Source organism: Salvelinus namaycush, chromosome 12 (genome assembly GCF_016432855.1).
Source record: "Salvelinus namaycush isolate Seneca chromosome 12, SaNama_1.0, whole genome shotgun sequence".
NCBI lineage: Eukaryota > Metazoa > Chordata > Actinopteri > Salmoniformes > Salmonidae > Salvelinus > Salvelinus namaycush.
This window is the reverse complement of record NC_052318.1, coordinates 34,842,917-34,859,733: the sequence shown is the minus strand read 5'-3', so window position 1 is coordinate 34,859,733 and position 16,817 is coordinate 34,842,917. Positions and strand designations below refer to the sequence as shown.

General features: G+C 42.9%; 3 protein-coding genes across 3 annotated transcripts in view; 2 read left to right on the top strand and 1 right to left on the bottom strand.

Annotated features, from left to right (window-relative positions):
• The window catches only part of LOC120057165 (bromodomain and WD repeat-containing protein 3-like), a 28,797-nt gene extending 25,468 nt beyond the window's left edge, over positions 1-3,329 (top strand). Inside the window, exon 40 of the mRNA XM_039005637.1 lies at positions 254-3,329. Coding sequence (XP_038861565.1) covers positions 254-981 — 728 coding nt within the window. The 3' untranslated portion in view covers positions 982-3,329. The remainder of the gene's footprint in view (positions 1-253) is intronic.
• A 2,958-nt stretch (positions 3,330-6,287) lies between these two features.
• On the bottom strand, positions 6,288-8,618 carry LOC120057506 (terminal nucleotidyltransferase 5C-like). The gene is made up of 2 exons (XM_039006105.1): positions 8,032-8,618; positions 6,288-6,888 (listed from the first exon to the last, which is right to left on the bottom strand). The coding sequence occupies exons 1-2, from the start codon at positions 8,616-8,618 to the stop codon at positions 6,288-6,290; spliced, it is 1,188 nt and encodes a 395-aa protein (XP_038862033.1).
• A 3,905-nt stretch (positions 8,619-12,523) lies between these two features.
• Positions 12,524-15,683, top strand: LOC120056561 (charged multivesicular body protein 1b). The gene is made up of 8 exons (XM_039004743.1): positions 12,524-12,661; positions 13,478-13,575; positions 13,680-13,826; positions 14,045-14,113; positions 14,266-14,373; positions 14,565-14,608; positions 14,703-14,775; positions 15,027-15,683. The coding sequence occupies exons 1-8, from the start codon at positions 12,646-12,648 to the stop codon at positions 15,069-15,071; spliced, it is 600 nt and encodes a 199-aa protein (XP_038860671.1). The 5' UTR covers positions 12,524-12,645; the 3' UTR covers positions 15,072-15,683.
• The last annotated feature ends 1,134 nt before the right edge of the window (positions 15,684-16,817 follow it).

The following is a 16,817-nucleotide window of genomic DNA, read 5'->3' as shown; positions in this document are numbered from 1 at the left end:
AGATAGAGCTGTTTCACCAAGCTATCTAGACAAATGTATGATTTTGCCAACTGCTTGAATGTTTGGAGTCAGCCTGGTTAAATTGCAGCAGTTAATGACATCATTACTATGTTTTCACTGCTGCCAAAATCACACAATTAGAAAGGGTTATCATGTAAGTCTACTTGGCAGCAGTTACTGGAGGCTACTTTAGTAGGTGTTGCTGTGCTATGTTTAACAGGGAGGCATTGTGTGCCTCTCTCTCTCCCCCCAGAGGGTAACAGACCTCTCACTAACGGCACCAGACAGAGCCACAGGAGACGAGTGCTGCAGGAGGATGAGGGAGAGGGATCTGGAGGATCCAATAGCTCATCTTCGTCATCGTCTTCCTCGTCTTCCTCATCATCATCCTCCTCCTCCTCATCAGACAGTGAGTCGGACAGTGAGTCGGAGGTTGGAAAGTTTGTGGACGGGGGAGATCACGACTACAGCAAAGCTCCCCGCTTAAAAATGGGCCTCAAGGGCAAGATGGCCGTCTCTGGGAAGAGGATGCTGGAAGAAGAGGAGGCTCCAGAAAGAGCCAAGAGAGCACGAGTCCAGGCAGAGGAGCAGGAAGAGGAGGATGAAGACGAACAAGGTGAAGACGAGGAGGAAGAGGGGGAACAGCCACCGCAGCAAGAGGAAGGGAGGGCGCCTGAGGACGAAGAGGAGGAGCCTGAGGACGAAGAGGAGCCTGAGGAAAAGGAGGAATCAGAAGAGGAGGAGGACTCAGAGCAGGGTGAGGGTGGGGCAGAGGGCGGTCAGAAAAGCAGCAGCCGCAGTAAGTCTGGTCAGGTGAACACTCGGAACCAGGGCCGCAGGACAGTGTTGTACAACGACGAGTCAGACGACGAGTCAGGGACCACAGAGGACCCACTCAACCTAGGCATGTCCCGCTCAGGACGGGTACGCCGCATGACCGAAAAGGCCCGGGTCAGCCACCTTATGGGCTGGAACCACTGACTCACACAGCCCTCTCAAACCACCTTAAACTGGGCCTTCTAACCCCTACCAACCACCTATCTACCTTACCCACCAGGAGTGAGACTGGAGACTGTACAATTGACTAAATTAATACTTCAGGGATTTTGCTTTACTTTTTTTATTGATTTTTGTATCATTTTGCTTTGTGTACGAGACTGTTTACGACTCTACTGGCAGTGGTGCTCCTTATCTTGCCAAGGAATCTCCCTCCCTGGTCTTCAAAGCTACTCATCAACATGGACCCACAAGTCAACTCACTCACCTCCGCCTTACTTACTGCTCTCCTGGGCCTTAAAGACTCCTCTTAATCCTCCGCTTCTATCAACTCATAACTCTTCTCCTTCTCATCCTCAGTTTTCCTCCCCCATCTTTCTCTTACCCTCCTTCTCACCTCCGATCTTCCTGATCATACAACAACAAAGGTTCAAGAGATGCCAAAAACTGGTGCTCATATGTTATAGCTCAAGGAGACTAAGCTCTGCTGTCCTCTACATCTGGATGACAGACAGACTGATGCTCCCTTTACTTCTCTCTGTTTGTGTTCTGTCTGAACAGTACAGTACATCTCTCCCTAAATGACCCTCTTCCACATGACCCCCTCTCAGTGTTGGGTTGTCTGATTGACGCTAACCCTCCCACTATGCTTCATCCTCCCCAACCCCCATCCTTCACTTTGGGAGGTCAACTCTGGTGTGCTCATTCACTGCATTAATTAATCTATTTTTAGGCATCCAGGCTAGGTCTTAGAGGACTGCTGTGTCTGTGGGTTTTAGTTCTCAGACTTTATCTTTGCGTGGGAACTTATTGATTCTAATTAGTTGAGGTGGTGACTTCTTTCATCATTAATTATGTCTACTCATAAAATGCTGCATGCCTACAATACAATGTTCCGCCATGGAATCAGAGGCAGACGTACCTCCTTAGTTAACTCCTGGGCCACTGAATGTTTTCAATGCTATATCCCCTGTAATCCTTATCAATTCTATAGAGTTTGTATATTTGCACATACAATAGGTAAATAGAGGCTTTGCCGTATCCTCTTCCTGTAGCGTGTGGTTATTATGGTTGAGTGATGTCTAGTATGGTAGCTAGTGTAGTGAAAGAGTGTGGGTAATTGGAAAGGAGAAATGCAAAGCGATTGTATAAGGGTCTACCATTGAGTTCTATTTCTATTGGTCGGAACATACTTTCATTGATCTAAATCAAATGCACACATTAATTTATAACTTCCAGGGCACTGTCCTTCAACCCAGCATGTTCAAACCAGTCATTGGTTCAAACACAAACCAAAGTGCATCATGGTACTTTGGGGAGAGGCTCGCCCATAGCCACCACTCACTTCCACCTCATACTGAAAAGGACATTTTTTTACTACAGAAATATTTATATTTTTTCACTGTATTATACACTTTGCAATTATTCCTTAGCTAATATTAATGATGGTGAAATGTTTGCACATGTATCTATTGTATGTGGCAGCTGAATTTGAGATGGCTTTTGTTGGGCTGAGTATGCTATCCTGCCCTCTGATTTTACTCTTAATGACAATATTGGATGACCAGACAAGCCACAAAGAGCAAAGGACAGATTTTGCTCCATGCAGTTCTAAACAACGAAGGACTTTTTATTTGTGTGTACAAAGCGCAGATAAATTGTGCCAATAATATTCAACACATTTGCATACAAATACACCTGTTCTGGGCTGTTTTGTGATAGATTGTTTTGTTGTTGTGAGCATTATTGAACCAGAGGGTTGTGTTTGCTTGGTCAAAGGTCGGAGGGTCCGACACAGCTAAGCCACTTGGCAACGTTGCCTAAGAAACAGAAACCAAGGCTACAGACAGCCAGGTTCTCTTCTCTCCTTCCACTTCCTAACATAAGGTGCTCTGTGTGTGTCATACGCTAAGTGTTCCAGGACTTAGCCCTCTGCTCCCCATTCCCCCAGGATCCACCCGGCTCCACTACCCCATGATTCCCCTACTACACTCTGGTTTAGGGTCTCTGAAATACCCCTTAGGTGTCATCTGATGGGCCATGCTACTGCTAGTCATGTTGCCACACTAGGGAAAGAGATGGGACTGCAATCAAGGTTTTCGTTAGTTAATCGCGAGACAGCAGTAACTCGTCTGCAAACTGTGTGGGTATAGTTTGAAAAGACATCACTTGGGCCAATGGATAAATCCCTACTCAATAATTTGTGAACATGTTCTCTTAATATAATAGATGGTAAATGGACTTGCCTTTAAGCAGCAGATTAGTAATTTCTGAATCCAGCAATGATGACATTCTAGGTGTAATAATAAACGTGACTTTTTTTCTACACAATATTTTTGATTGTGTTTGTTTTTTTAAATAAAGGAGCGACATAGATTTTCTCCCAACTTGGTGCCCCTGGTATTTGGCTCATTCCGTCACATTCTCTAAACACAATACAAACATGCCCACTTTAATCACCATAGAAAAACATGATATATAATGTTCTGTCACTTCTCATGGCAAAATGGTACTGTGAATTCACACTTCCTCTATGTGTTTCAGCCATTTTCTCCTGTACCTCATTTGTTTTCCCAGACCCCATACTGTTGACGTGTTATTGTTTGAGTCATCACGGCAGGATTTTCACATCCTGCCAGTCAACACACTTGGCACAAGCTGAGCTGCCACTCTTCACCATGCCCTGTGTATTCCACAATAGCCACTCTTGTCTGGCTGTTTAAAACCTATCCCTGGCTTGGTGAGTCATCTCTGGCTGCCCCCTCAAAGAGCCATGATGATGAGTCATAAAGATGCACCATGGGCCATATCTCTGCAGTGATGTCAGTCCCACCCGCCTCTGCCCCTGACTACCCCACACCACTGTCCCACAGTTACCTGCTCTATCTCAGAGAGAGTGAGGAGGAGGAGGAGTAGCAGCCTACGTGTTGGATAGGGTATGGAAGCTAGGAGGAGAGTGGACAAGTCTGGTGATATGGTTGGTTGGTTGGTTGGTTATCAGCCAGTTAGCCTTGTGATGGAGGTACCTCCACTAGATAATGCACTGAAGACTGGAGAGATGAGTCAGACACTCAGCTAGCAACAATACTTAACACTCCTCTGACGCATGGTGCTTCAGCACGCCCAGAAAGACTGCAGTGGTGTTGAGGGTCTCTGAATGGAAACAGGCAAATGTATCAATTTGGGCTATTATAAAAGTGTAAAAATATAAAGTGTTACTTCCTCTGGAATGCTGAAGTCACCTCCTGTCAGAAAGCCATGATAATTACATTCAACATCAACCAGATACTTTTCACTCCAGGGCAATCAGCATCACTGTCTAGAGGCTGTATGCAAGTAATTGAGGATGTTTAAATGTATGAGGTTTATTATCAAAATGACCATACAAATTGAGCAAATATTTGATTATGAATGAGGATACAGAGATCATGAAAATGCATGATGTTTCTCTACCGATACATGACAGTAGCTCCAGATAAAGTTCCGATAATGAGACAAAATGATTATACCTAAAGAATCCCAACATAGATTACTGTATTACAATTTACAATCAACGCTATGGTATATGAGAAGTACCAGATTACTGCACAGTTACATTTACATTAGACTTTCATCTATATCGAATTGGTGAATCACACATACATCCGATACATCTATAGTTCACTAATTAACAACAAGGTTGCGTACGTTTACATTGTGCTTCAGATTCAATTGCCCGTTTGGGTAACTCACCTACTGCCACGCCTGTGCTGAAAATACATTTTGTGGGTCTTTTACAAATGACCTCTTGGGTATCTTTTACAATGAAATGGCAAACAGAAATAAGTAACAGTGAATCTATGTTTGCTGTGAGTGTCATTCTGTCTAACAGTTACAACTTAGATCTCTAACTGTTACTTCTAAATACTACCACATAACGAAACTGAGGGGTGATAGTTTAAAACACTTTGGAATCTGTCTTTCATCTTAACAACCCTGATTTCGCCCTGATATATTCATGTAGTCACTCATTAGACACTCAAAACATTTACCAAGGATGCAATCAGACATTAACACCCAGAAAACAAATCAATATGTACTCTACGCCACATTTTCCCAAGACCTAAGCACAGCTGATGATGTCATATCAAGATTTGTGACGTTACAATACAATATTAAAGGTATATTCAGCGATATGACAGCATAGTGGGTCAATTTCCCGCAAGAACTAAGAGCGTTAAAGCGTGAGGCTCAACTTCTCTGGTGTTTCAGTGCACTGACTACAATGCTGTGAACAGCTTAAAGCAAACCTGTGCACATGCGCAAATAATGTGTGTGACTAGTCTTGCATCTCAATATTTTTGGGAGACAATGTTTTAAATTGAACCTTTATTTAAATAGGCAAGTCAGTTAAGAACAAATTCTTATTTACAATGACTGCCTACCAGGGAACAATGGGTTAACTGCCTTGTTCAGGGGCAGAACGACAGATTTCTACCGTGTCAACTCAGGGAATCAATCCAGCAACCTTTCGGTTACTGGCCCAACGCTCTAACCACTAGGCTACCTGCTGTCCCTGTGGTGTTGCTCATGGCAAAGTCATTTAGCTGAGTCTACCTTTAAACACAAGTATGATCACTTCAAGAAAGTTAATTCACTTACATTCGTGAAGAACAACTCATCAGGTTTTCTCTAAAATACAGCACAGTTTTTAGGCTTGATCAGATACTGTCTAATTTGAACATAATGTGTTGTGATTTTGGTCTACATCAACTATGGTATGTCTAATTATTTTGAAGTGTTTATACCTTCATCCACTGCAGCATACTTGCCCGTCCTCTACCTCACTATAGTATATGATAAGAAATGTTCAGTCAACTGTTCATACAGTATTTCTGTCATGTTTGAACAACTTTGTCATTCATTGACAGTACAGGATCCCCGTGTCACAGGAAGGTAACAAAGACAAAGCCTAGCCTGCTGCTGCAGCTGAAACAGCCACGTAAACTGTAATTTCCCTCTGTGACATTTTCCCTTGCAGCTTGCTCTCAGTGAGTAATCAGCTATTCTCTCTCCCATTCAAAACATTTTTCATTTGAAAAGAGTGACGTGGTGGCCTTTATCCAAAGATAAAGCTCCAACTCTCCCCATTTTGTGTCCGCTGTCTCACGTCATAGGCAGCGTCTTTTCAAAGCATTGAACAAATTGCGCTCATGCCTCTTTTCTTTTTTAAATCAATTTTGTGCCTCTGGATACAGAGTAGAACCATATAGAATGCAGCCCACATGCTCTCCCCCACTCACATGCTGGGGCTACACCAGGCCGGTCTGCATGTGGACATGTAAAGGGTAGGGGTGGTAAAGCAGGGGTGGCTGTGCTGCCTGGGGAATGTAGTAGCTGCTGAATATGGGGTCAGCCATGTATGGCGCAGGCTGGTAGAAGCAGGTGACGTTGGCAGTGTTGGGGATGGCGTTCTGTTCCCCCAGCACCCTCAGAGCCAGCACAGTGATCATATTGAGTGTCTGCCTCCTCTCATGTCCCATCAGACACACTGTACTCTCATCTATCACCCGACGCAGGGTCATCAGATAGTCATACTTGCTCGTCTCCTCGTCGCCAACAAAGTGGCAGCGCAGGTAGGCCTCGATCTTGCGCTGCTGCTCGCTAACGTCAGGAAAGTCAATAAAGAAGCGGGAGCACATGTAGCGCTCTAGGGACTTGATCTCTGTCTCGCTGGCTGGCCTGAAGTTCCTCACCAGCAGGTCACTATACTTCAGAAGCCCACCTCCTCTGATCTCCTCTGGGTTATGGGTGGCAATCAGTCGGAAACGCAGATGATCCATGGCTTGCTCAAAGTCCCCGTACATGCACTCTGCTACCACAGTGATGCTGGCCTTGTCCCTTGGGGCCGAACTTGCACCTGCCCGTGGACAGACAGTGGTTGTCTCTGGTGGCGCTAGTTCCTGAGTAGCAGCAGGTTCAGTCTCTGGGACTCGGTTCCCTGTTGTTTGAAGGGACAATGATTCCTCAGAAGCATCTGAGTCTGGAGGCTTTTTTGAATATTTCACCCTGACTATTTGTTCTACGGTACGGGGTGAGATGTTTTTATCCTGGGATGAAACGGCTGGAGTAAGGTGGTCTGTGAATGTTTTAGTGCCCTCTGCGTTCCTTTGTCTGGACCCTGAGGAAGATGAATAATGGCCTTGATCAGTGTCTAATAAAGAGTGATTTGGTTGAGGTGTTGGAAGTATTTCTATAGGCTCAAACAGCTGTGTTGTAAGATCTGACAAATCTTTTAACAAAGACCATTTTTCAGGGAGTGATGAGATGCTGCTCATCTTCCGTGACATCTTCCTTGGTGGTTTAGGTGAGGGGCAATAGTCAGGGACAATTCCCTGGGATGTATTACAGGTTTTCTTGGCTGGCGAAGGGAATAAATGTTCAAGATGTACGTTTTGTGTGACAGCAGTGCAGGATTGGGATGTGGATTGAGGCATCACTTGAAGTTGCTCTTGCACTGAGTTCTCTGTGAGCAACACTGGGGATGGTTTGATGTCTTTTGACTCAGAGATCAGTGACTCCTCTATGTTACTTTGAGGGTTTACAGATATATTTGACACCAGAGGTTCCATCACATCTGTCAATATTTTGGAGGAGGATATAAGTGAGGGATAATCTGTATTCTGAACAAATTGCATTTTTTCCTCTACTCTTATCTCAAGTACTGTATCAACCTTTACCACCTCCTCCTCTTCTACCTCTTCCTCATTCTCCAGAGTTCCAAGGTCTAGCTCTGCTCTCTCTATCTCTAACACTTCCAGTGGCTCTTGTTTTCCAGTTGCATGCACATTCATCGGATGCGATGATTCTTCCTCTTGAACAACAACCTGTTCACTGTGGCACGGACTGTCAGCGAAGCGAGTCATCATTGAATCTTTGTCTTTATCCTCTTTTAGATTCTCAGAGGTGGAAGAATACTGGGGTACCATTATGGTTTTCTCTGCCCCTCTATCTGGATGTAACACAATGCCATTGTGTGACTCCAATCCCTCACACTGAACTCCTTGCCTCCTCTCAGTCTCCCAGTATGACTCCAGCATACGGTCCAATATAATCTGGAAGGAGTCCACACTGAACTCAAACTGGCGTCGCAGGGAACTTACAAACCTGAGCCCCACTGTTTTACCCCTGTTATTGGACAGTGAGATAAGGCTCCAGCGGTCGTGCTCATTGAAGACCTTGACCATCTTCTGCACATAGGCCTCCTTCATGGTGAGGCAGGTGATCTTGCGTCTGTTAACCCCACGGGGAAGGAGGTCACGCAGGCTGCCCAGCACCACCTCCTTGATGACCTGGAAGTCCTCCTGTCTGGGCAGCTCCACTCCAAAGATGATGTCCAGGTCTCTGTAGCCCGTGCCGTTGTCCCTGACCATCACATGGCTGGCGGTGGAGCCATTGAGGCGGATGTCTCTGACCCTGATCTCCCTCTCCAACAGCCGGTCCTTCACTACGTGGATGATGTCCTTGGGTCTAACCTCCAGGGTGGGGAAGTTTCCTCTGCCGTGGATGGGTATTACCTCTGTCAACACCTGGTCCAAAGTCTGGACTTGCTCCAGAGTCAAGTTGTGGAATCTTCTATCCATTTGGAGATCAATTATCTTGGGTTTAACTGCAAAAGGAGACAATATTGTATTTGGAAGAAGCTGGGAATTTCATGCAACAAAATGTGTGTTCAATGGGAAACATTTGAATGTGTTTTATGACAAGTGAAGAAATACTACTAAGTAATTCATAGTATCATTCATTCACATTGAGTTCAGGGGTGTCTGAAACACAAGAGACACCAAAGACACAGATTGCACAATTAAAAACTAAAAAATATGTCTTGTTACTACTAAGCAGAAGAGCGGTACACGCACACAGATACACATGCACACAGGGGGGTGGAAGATGTAAAATAAAAAATTCAACAGGAAGGTGACCAGCTTGGAACTTTCTCTTAGAGGATAAGTAATATGACTGAGCATACCTTGACCTTGTTTGCACTTGATCCTGTGATTTGAGGTTATAATGGTTTTATTGTCAACTTAGTAATTGATAAATGAACTCATTGACTAATACTCTTGTGTATAAACAAATCAATAAGGCTATGTAAACATTTTAAAACGATATCCCACAAATCTGGTTAGTTTACTTTTACAGATTTAACTTGAACAGTGGTGGGAGCTCAACACATGGGGTATATATAGTCTACTTTCCCTCATGTTCCAAAAGTTTGCAAGGACAGTTCTTATGGAATCCATCATGTACTAGAATAATAGTCGCATGCTGCAGAATTTTGGTCTCATGTGCAACCCCATCTCGCCAGCCCGCCCGCCTGCTCCCACTCTTTAGATAACCGTATGAGTCATACAGTCACTGAATAAAGCACCTCTCGCTGCGTCTTCTCTTGGATTTTCTGCATGCATGTAAAAAACATAGTCGCCACTTCTCACATATTCACAATTTCTTGTTGTATATTTGAGACATTTGCAATACAAATATTGTATAAAGGCTAAAGCCGGGAGTGTTGTTCTTGATAATCAGATTCGATCTAGTACAATATTGTGTAGGCTAGCCTATCAATCAGTTCTCTTGAGTTTTTATTTTATTTTACAGTCATTTTTAGCCTATACTCATCGAAATGATGCTGCATGTGCACAGTCTATGCAATTTACCAAAATAATATTTACAAACCCGTTATTAGTCTAGTAAACACTCACAGACTACGTAGGCTATATAAAAATGATCAACAACAAATATTTTATTGAACAGAAACTAATAAAATAGCCTATTTAAAATAAAAAATAAAACATGTTGAGTTTAGCCTACACCTATTCTTCCACGTCTTCACCTGATGCAATATTGTAAGGTATAATTTACACACTGGCCAACACTGTTTGCTATTGTTTAATCAATCCGTGGGCAATGCATTTCATTAGCCTACCAAATGTGCATTTGATTGATATTGACATAAAAAAAATAATAAGCACAAACCTTATGCATTTCGAAATGATTCCTGTATTAAATGTAGCATGACAATGATCATACAATTAAATCATAGACTTTAGCCTACTCACCTGACTGCCGAGGAAAGGGTATAACTTAGCCAAAGTATAGTAAGCAAAACAACAATAAGTGATATCCAACAGGTTAAATTGGGATCTCCGACCTGTATACACCGTGCACAGTGCGCTATTATCTTTAGAAGATGTAGGTTCGTGCTTGATCGCTGTCCAACCCAACACAACAGTGGCGCTTAAGGAAACAAACTGAAGTTCTACAGCGCACTGTTTTCTCTCAGCTGCGAGCGTAGTCTAGTTTCCATGGCAATCTGGCGTCACGACTTTAAGGTAACTCACGAAGCTCTGTTTGTTCATTATGGGATTATCTATCTATCAGATATCTACACAATGTATACAAAAGTATGTGGACACCGCTTCAAGTTAGTGGATTTGTCTATTTCAGCCACACTGCTGACAGGTATGTAAAATCGAGCACACAGCCATGCAATCTCCATAGACAAACATTGGCAGTAGAATGGCCTTACTGAAGAGCTCAGTGAGTGACTTTCAATGTGGTACCGTCATAGGATGCCACCTTTCCAACAAGTCAGTTTGTCAAATTTCTGCCCTGCAACAAACAGTGCTGAAGCGCGTAGCGTGTAAAAATGATCTGTCCCCGGATGCAACACTCACTACTGAGTTCCAAACTGCCTCTGGAAGCAATGTCAGCACAATAACTGTTCATTGGGAGTTTCATGAAATGGGTTTCCATGGCCGAGCAGCTGCACACAAGCCTAAGATCACCATTCACAATGCCAAGTGTTGGCTTGAGGGGTGTAAAGCTTGCCCCTATTGGACTCTGGAGCAGTGGAAATGCGTTCTCTGGAGTGATGACTCACGGGTGACCATCTGACAGTCCGACGGACGAATCTGGGTTTGGCGGAAGCCAGGAGAAAACGCTACCTGCCCGAATGCATAGTGCCAACTGTAAAGTTTGGTGGAGGAATAATGGTCTGGGGCTGTTTTTCATGGTCCAGTCTAGGCCCCTTAGTTCTAGTGAAGGGAAATCTTAACGCTACAGCGTACAATGACATTCTAGACAATTCTGTGCTTCCAACTTTGTGGCAACAGTTTGGGGAAGGCCCTTTCCTGTTTCAGCATGACAATTCCCCCGTTTACAAAGCAAGGTCCATACCGAAATAGTTTGTTGAGATCGGTGTGGAAGAACTTGACTGGCCTGCACAGAGCCTTGACTTCAACTCCATCGAACACCTTTGGGATGAATTGGAACGCCGACTGCAAACCACGCCTAATTGCCCAACATCAGTGCCCGACCTCACTAATTTTCTTGTGGCTGAATGGAAGCAAGTCCCCACAGCAATGTTCCAACATCTAGTGGAAAGCCTTCCCAGAAGAGCAGAGGCTGTTATAGCAGCAAAGGGGATACTAACTCCATATTAATGTTCAGGATTTTGGAATGAGATGTTCGAGGAGCAGGTGTCCACATACTTTTGGTGATGTAGTGTATCTATCTATCTCGTCTGTCTGTCAAGTGATTAGTGATGCACTGGTGTGACATTTTATATTAGACAGATACACAGATTCAAAGAAATGTAAACTGTGTAGGTAGCCCTATCCACACCACAAAGAATAATTATGTTTGCAATGTTTTCAACATTTGTAAATAGATGTGCTCTAAAGGCTAATGTGAAGGGCTGAAACGATGTGCAAGTAGTCTACAACTCCACTCAGATGACAATTCAGAAAATTATTGTAGGAGTCTAGGATAGTGTTATAAGAGGGTTTGTGCCTGTTCAAGGTCAAATCATGACCTTAGTGATCTTCAGGTCGGAAAGTCGGAATTCTAGAAAGATGCCCGAGTTCCCGACTTGGAATTCTGAGTTGGATGACCATTCAAAACTATTTTCCCCAGTCAGAGCTCGTTTTCTCCCCGAGTTCCCAGTTGTCTTGAACGCACTGAAGTCTGAGATTTCCGAGTTCCCAGTTGTTTTGAAAGTAGCATCAGTATCATTTAGGGGTGATTGAGCAGACCTTTACAGAGCACTGCAGGAGGAGCTTGGGAGGTATGCACTGGCTGAGCTGCTGCAAAGAGGGTGAATATCATATCAGACAGAGGGTGAGTCATCCTCTCGCTCACTGCCGTGATCCAGAGACGCAAACCTAAACATCAATCAAGCTCGCTCACCGCCCACACCTCAGTTACACCACCGCCTGTCTGACGAGAACCCCCAGCCCCTAACCTGATTGGATTGTCTCTGCACTGACATACCACCAGAGATAAGGGATGGAGGGAGGAATATTACTATATAAACTGTACACATAATATATTGTAGAAAATGTAACAATCCATCTTAGTATTCAATGTCAGAACTTTACACGTCCATTCAGTCATCCACTGATAAAAATAAGGTTGTTAGTGACGTCAATTGGAACGCACAGAACGCACCCTTGAACATGTGACCGTGACGTATTATATTTGGGTAGTGTAGCCGGAAGTATCAACGAGAGGAATATCTGAAGAAGAAAAGCTTTTGCATTACTTCTAAATCGAGAAGAAAAACAATAAAAATACATTCATTCTCGGACCATCAAGGAGCCTACCAGCATGTCGAATATGGAGAGTATCCTTTCGGAAATGTTTGCTAGCTACTACGTTAGATCCATTAAATTGCCACCAGGAAATTTAGACAAAGTGAAAGGCCTGTTGTTTTAGTCTGTGACTCGTCTGAATATGAATTTCAAAAGCCATATATCAGGTTTCGATTCGTATTTATGCTTATAGTCTATACTTGGATGGCTTGGTGACAAAGATAAACGCTTGTTTGCTGTTATTGGTATTGTGCATCTGCCATGGGTATAACAGTCAGTACAACACGTTTAGTAAACAAGCTTACTTTCGTCTGAAGACACCCATTGCCTGGTAGCATGGCAGGCATTTCCATTTTATTCACATAATTACATCACAGGTATTTTAGTTCTGTGGTGGGAGCACACCATCGATTAAGGTTTGTAAAGAGAGTACCAACAAGGGGCACAAATACTTGAAGCTTCAGTTATGTAGCTATGGCATTTTTGAAACCGTATTTAAATAGGCAATCAGCAGTCGCTACATCCAATTGTGGACTTGTAAATCAATGATATGTACCCATTGATTCTTGAAGAATATAACTTATAAATGCCTCGAGCTGAGTTCAACTTTCCTACCCCATCAGAACCCAAAATATAACCTTGTTTTACTCCAATGTTTGTAAACAAACACTGTAAAGCCTCAAAACATGGTTAAAACAATCATTTTGATATGGATGGTCAGTCCTAGCATCCATAGCTATGTCTATACGTTTTAGTGGTTACTTTTCTCCAGGCCCATCCCTCAGCTTTTTACCAAAACCTTTTGTTATTTTTGAACTGCTGATTGGCCCTTTAACTTCCCATCCCAGAGCATCTCTTCAATCTCAAGTTTGCAGCCAAAGAACTGCAACGAAGCTCTAAGAAATGTGACAAAGAGGAAAAGGCAGAGAAGGCCAAAGTCAAAAAAGTAAGTAGGCCTTTTACCTCATTAGTCAATCCTCCAATCACCTCATCTTAGCTCTGAACATCTCAACTGAGAATGTAGTGACTGAACCTTTATCCTCACCGTAGGCTATCCAAAAAGGAAATGTGGAAGTGGCACGGATCCATGCGGAAAACGCCATCAGACAGAAGAACCAGTCGGTCAACTTCCTAAGGATGAGTGCTAGGATTGATGCAGTGGCCGCCAGGGTCCAAACAGCAGTCACAATGAACAAGGTGCAGTTGTTTTACATACCTACGTCTTACAAGACTTCATACAACGACATTCTTGGTTTGAGACATTGATTCTGCTTAAGATGGGCCCACTTTTACTTTGGAGGGAAAATTTGGTGCAATATCTGTAAAAGAGTGCTAGGTTACTACTGCAACAATTGCTGGTTCCAACCACACAGCAAGGTACCTTTCTATTTTAGTAATGTTCGTTCATTCTACAGGTCACTAAATCTATGGCTGGAGTGGTGAAAGGCATGGATGCCACACTGAAGAGTATGAACCTGGAGAAGGTAATGTGTGTGTGTGTGTGTGTGTGTGTGTGCACGCACTTGCTCCTAGTCAAATACATTAATTTGATAGTTGTCACACTTATGACGGTATACATGTTATGTTCTTCACCATCTGAGAGGGAGATTTGTTAATGAATGTCTGATCTCTCTAGATCTCTGGCCTCATGGACAAGTTTGAGCATCAATTTGAGACGTTAGATGTACAGACCGCTCAAATGGAGGACACCATGAGTAGCACAACCACACTAACCACCCCACAGGTAATGATGCTTTTCTGGGCTCCTGCTAGACAGACCTTTGGTCTTTGACCAGATCTGTGGCCTTTGATCTTCAAGTCTGTAACATTAAATACATACAAGTGCAGATCATGACAAGATACATTTATTGAGATTAGTTTATTCTGCTCTGTTCACAATCAATGGAGACTAACAGTCAGCGACGTGTGTTTCAGAATCAAGTGGATTCACTGATGCACGAATTGGCTGATGAAGCAGGGTAAGAATTCTTTATTTTGTGGTTCTCTATTGTTGAAAAAAAAAAGTGTGTCTTTTAAAAGTGAGAAAATTAATGCATATCAATTTGTGTGTAGGTTGGACCTGAACATGGAACTCCCACAGGGACAGACTGGATCAGTGGGCACCAGTGTAGCGTCAGCAGAGCAGGTACAGGAACAGGCCCTAAACAACAGCTATTATAAACCCTACCACACTTTCAATTGTCTACTAAACACGATCTTTCAAATAAATGATTGGGATAATAGAGCAATGATAACAATGCTGATATGATTATAGTAGCTGTGTCTCAGGCTTGCAAAAAATGGTCCTTAGCCCCAACCCCTGCCCCTTCTCACACAAGAATGAAAATGTTGAGTTTTTAGAGATCTGTAACATTGCCTGTTATCTTTTGTTCTCAGGATGAGCTGTCTTCAAGGCTTGCCAAACTCCGAGACCAAATGTAAAGGAAGAACTCAGTCTGAGACCTCAACTGCAGAGCTTCAGGTTACAAGACCTGCTCTGTTCTTTTCATAATGTCTTCGTCTCACTCCTTTAGTTTTTCTCTTTGATGATTCTACTGTATCCTGTTTGAGAGGCTTGAACTTGGGTCCTTATTGGTGTTCTTAATTTACTGTTGTATATAGAGAGTATCAAGTTACAGGAATATTAGCCACCCGCCTACGAACACTAAAACAAAGACTTATTGGTTATGGAAAATGAATTAAATCTTTGAAATAATATATATTATAACTGGGATGGTTGCGTCTGCGACTGATGCTTTTTGTACGTCCATTTTTTGTGTGTGTTGTAGTTTGGCAGGCCTCTTGTCTTAAGAGGAAAGTGCAATGTTATATTTGTTTCTTTCTGGTGTCTCTCCTGTTAGACATTTTCTCATACAATAATTTATTCACGTGAAAAATTATGTTTCAAAAATCTCATATCCTGTATCAGAACAGCATTGTTTTAAGGAGATATTGGTTGGTTGATTCTTACATTTGATTGATAACTCTTGGGATGTCGTTTTTTTGTTCACACTGATTAGGTTATTAGATAATACAATTTTATAACACTTTTAACCTATTGTACCATTATCTTTTTCAGTCTCATTTCCATGTGTCTCACCCTATGTGTGTATGCAACCAATGTTGAAAATAATAGGGTTTAAAGATGAAAATATTGAATGCATGTCTGACATGTCAACATTGCATACATTACAAAAAACATCCCCTAGATTTGACACTCTGGAACTGACTGGAACACACCCACTTTTCCCCCAAAGGCATCTTTCACCCACGTGTTTCCATTGCTTTGGTTGAATTTTATTGACCTCTTTATTGCATCTATTCTTGGGCCACGTGAAGTGGCCCCTCCCCGCTGGTAGTCACGTGAAATATGTTGAAGAAGCTTTAGCAAAACGGTACAGTATAAAGATAGGCATAACTGCTCCAATAAAAGCCCATATCACGCTTGTAGGTGATGTTGGCTAGCTAAGCACATGTGCATTAACGCCATCGGGTCTAACGGGCGTCTGGCGCCGAACTGAACATGTGCAGGCCGTCAAAACAAAGACACTCCTTTGATATAAAGTTGTTTTTGATGAAATAAAAACGTGTCAGTTTGTCACTTTCACAAGGTTGGAGTAATAACATGTTCAACTACTTAAGACATTGGCTCCAATCTAGGTTGTGCCAACTAAAAAATAATTGGTCACTTCTCTCATTGACCTCTCAAACCCCAGCCTGCTTCGCAAGCATTCCCGGAAGTCTCGCGATGTTTGCAAACTGTTGCTGTAGCTAGCTACTCAAGTAACCAAATATTTACAACTTTTTTTCTGTTTTATTTTACGGACCTCGACCAGTCCTTTCAGGTGATAAAGCATCAGATGACCCGTCGGTTGTATAATTAAGGAATAAGGCCCAAGGGGTTGAATGCTGATTGGCTGACCGCTATGGTATATCAGACTGTATACCACGTGTATGACAAAACATTTATTTTTACTGCTCTAATTACGTTGGTAACCAGTTTATAATAGCAACAAGGCACCTTGGGGGTTTGTGGTATATGGCCAATATACCACGGCTAAGGGCTGTATCCAGGCACTCTGCATTGCATTGTGCATAAGAACAGCCCTTAGCTGTTCTTATTGGCCATATATCACAACACCTCCTGCCTTATTGCCTAATTATACCGCAGTGTGGGAAACATATTAA

Excerpts from the sequence above, each read along its gene's own strand:
- LOC120057506 (XM_039006105.1), bottom strand. The coding sequence starts at position 8,618 with ATGGATAGAAGATTCCACAACTTGACTCTGGAGCAAGTCCAGACTTTG. Across the intron at positions 6,889-8,031 it reads GAGAGGAGGCAAGGAGTTCA|TTCGGCCCCAAGGGACAAGG; the intron begins GTGTGAGGGATT and ends GGCAGGTGCAAG.
- LOC120056561 (XM_039004743.1), top strand. Across the intron at positions 13,576-13,679 it reads AGAAGGCCAAAGTCAAAAAA|GCTATCCAAAAAGGAAATGT; the intron begins GTAAGTAGGCCT and ends TCCTCACCGTAG. Across the intron at positions 14,776-15,026 it reads GTGTAGCGTCAGCAGAGCAG|GATGAGCTGTCTTCAAGGCT; the intron begins GTACAGGAACAG and ends TTTTGTTCTCAG.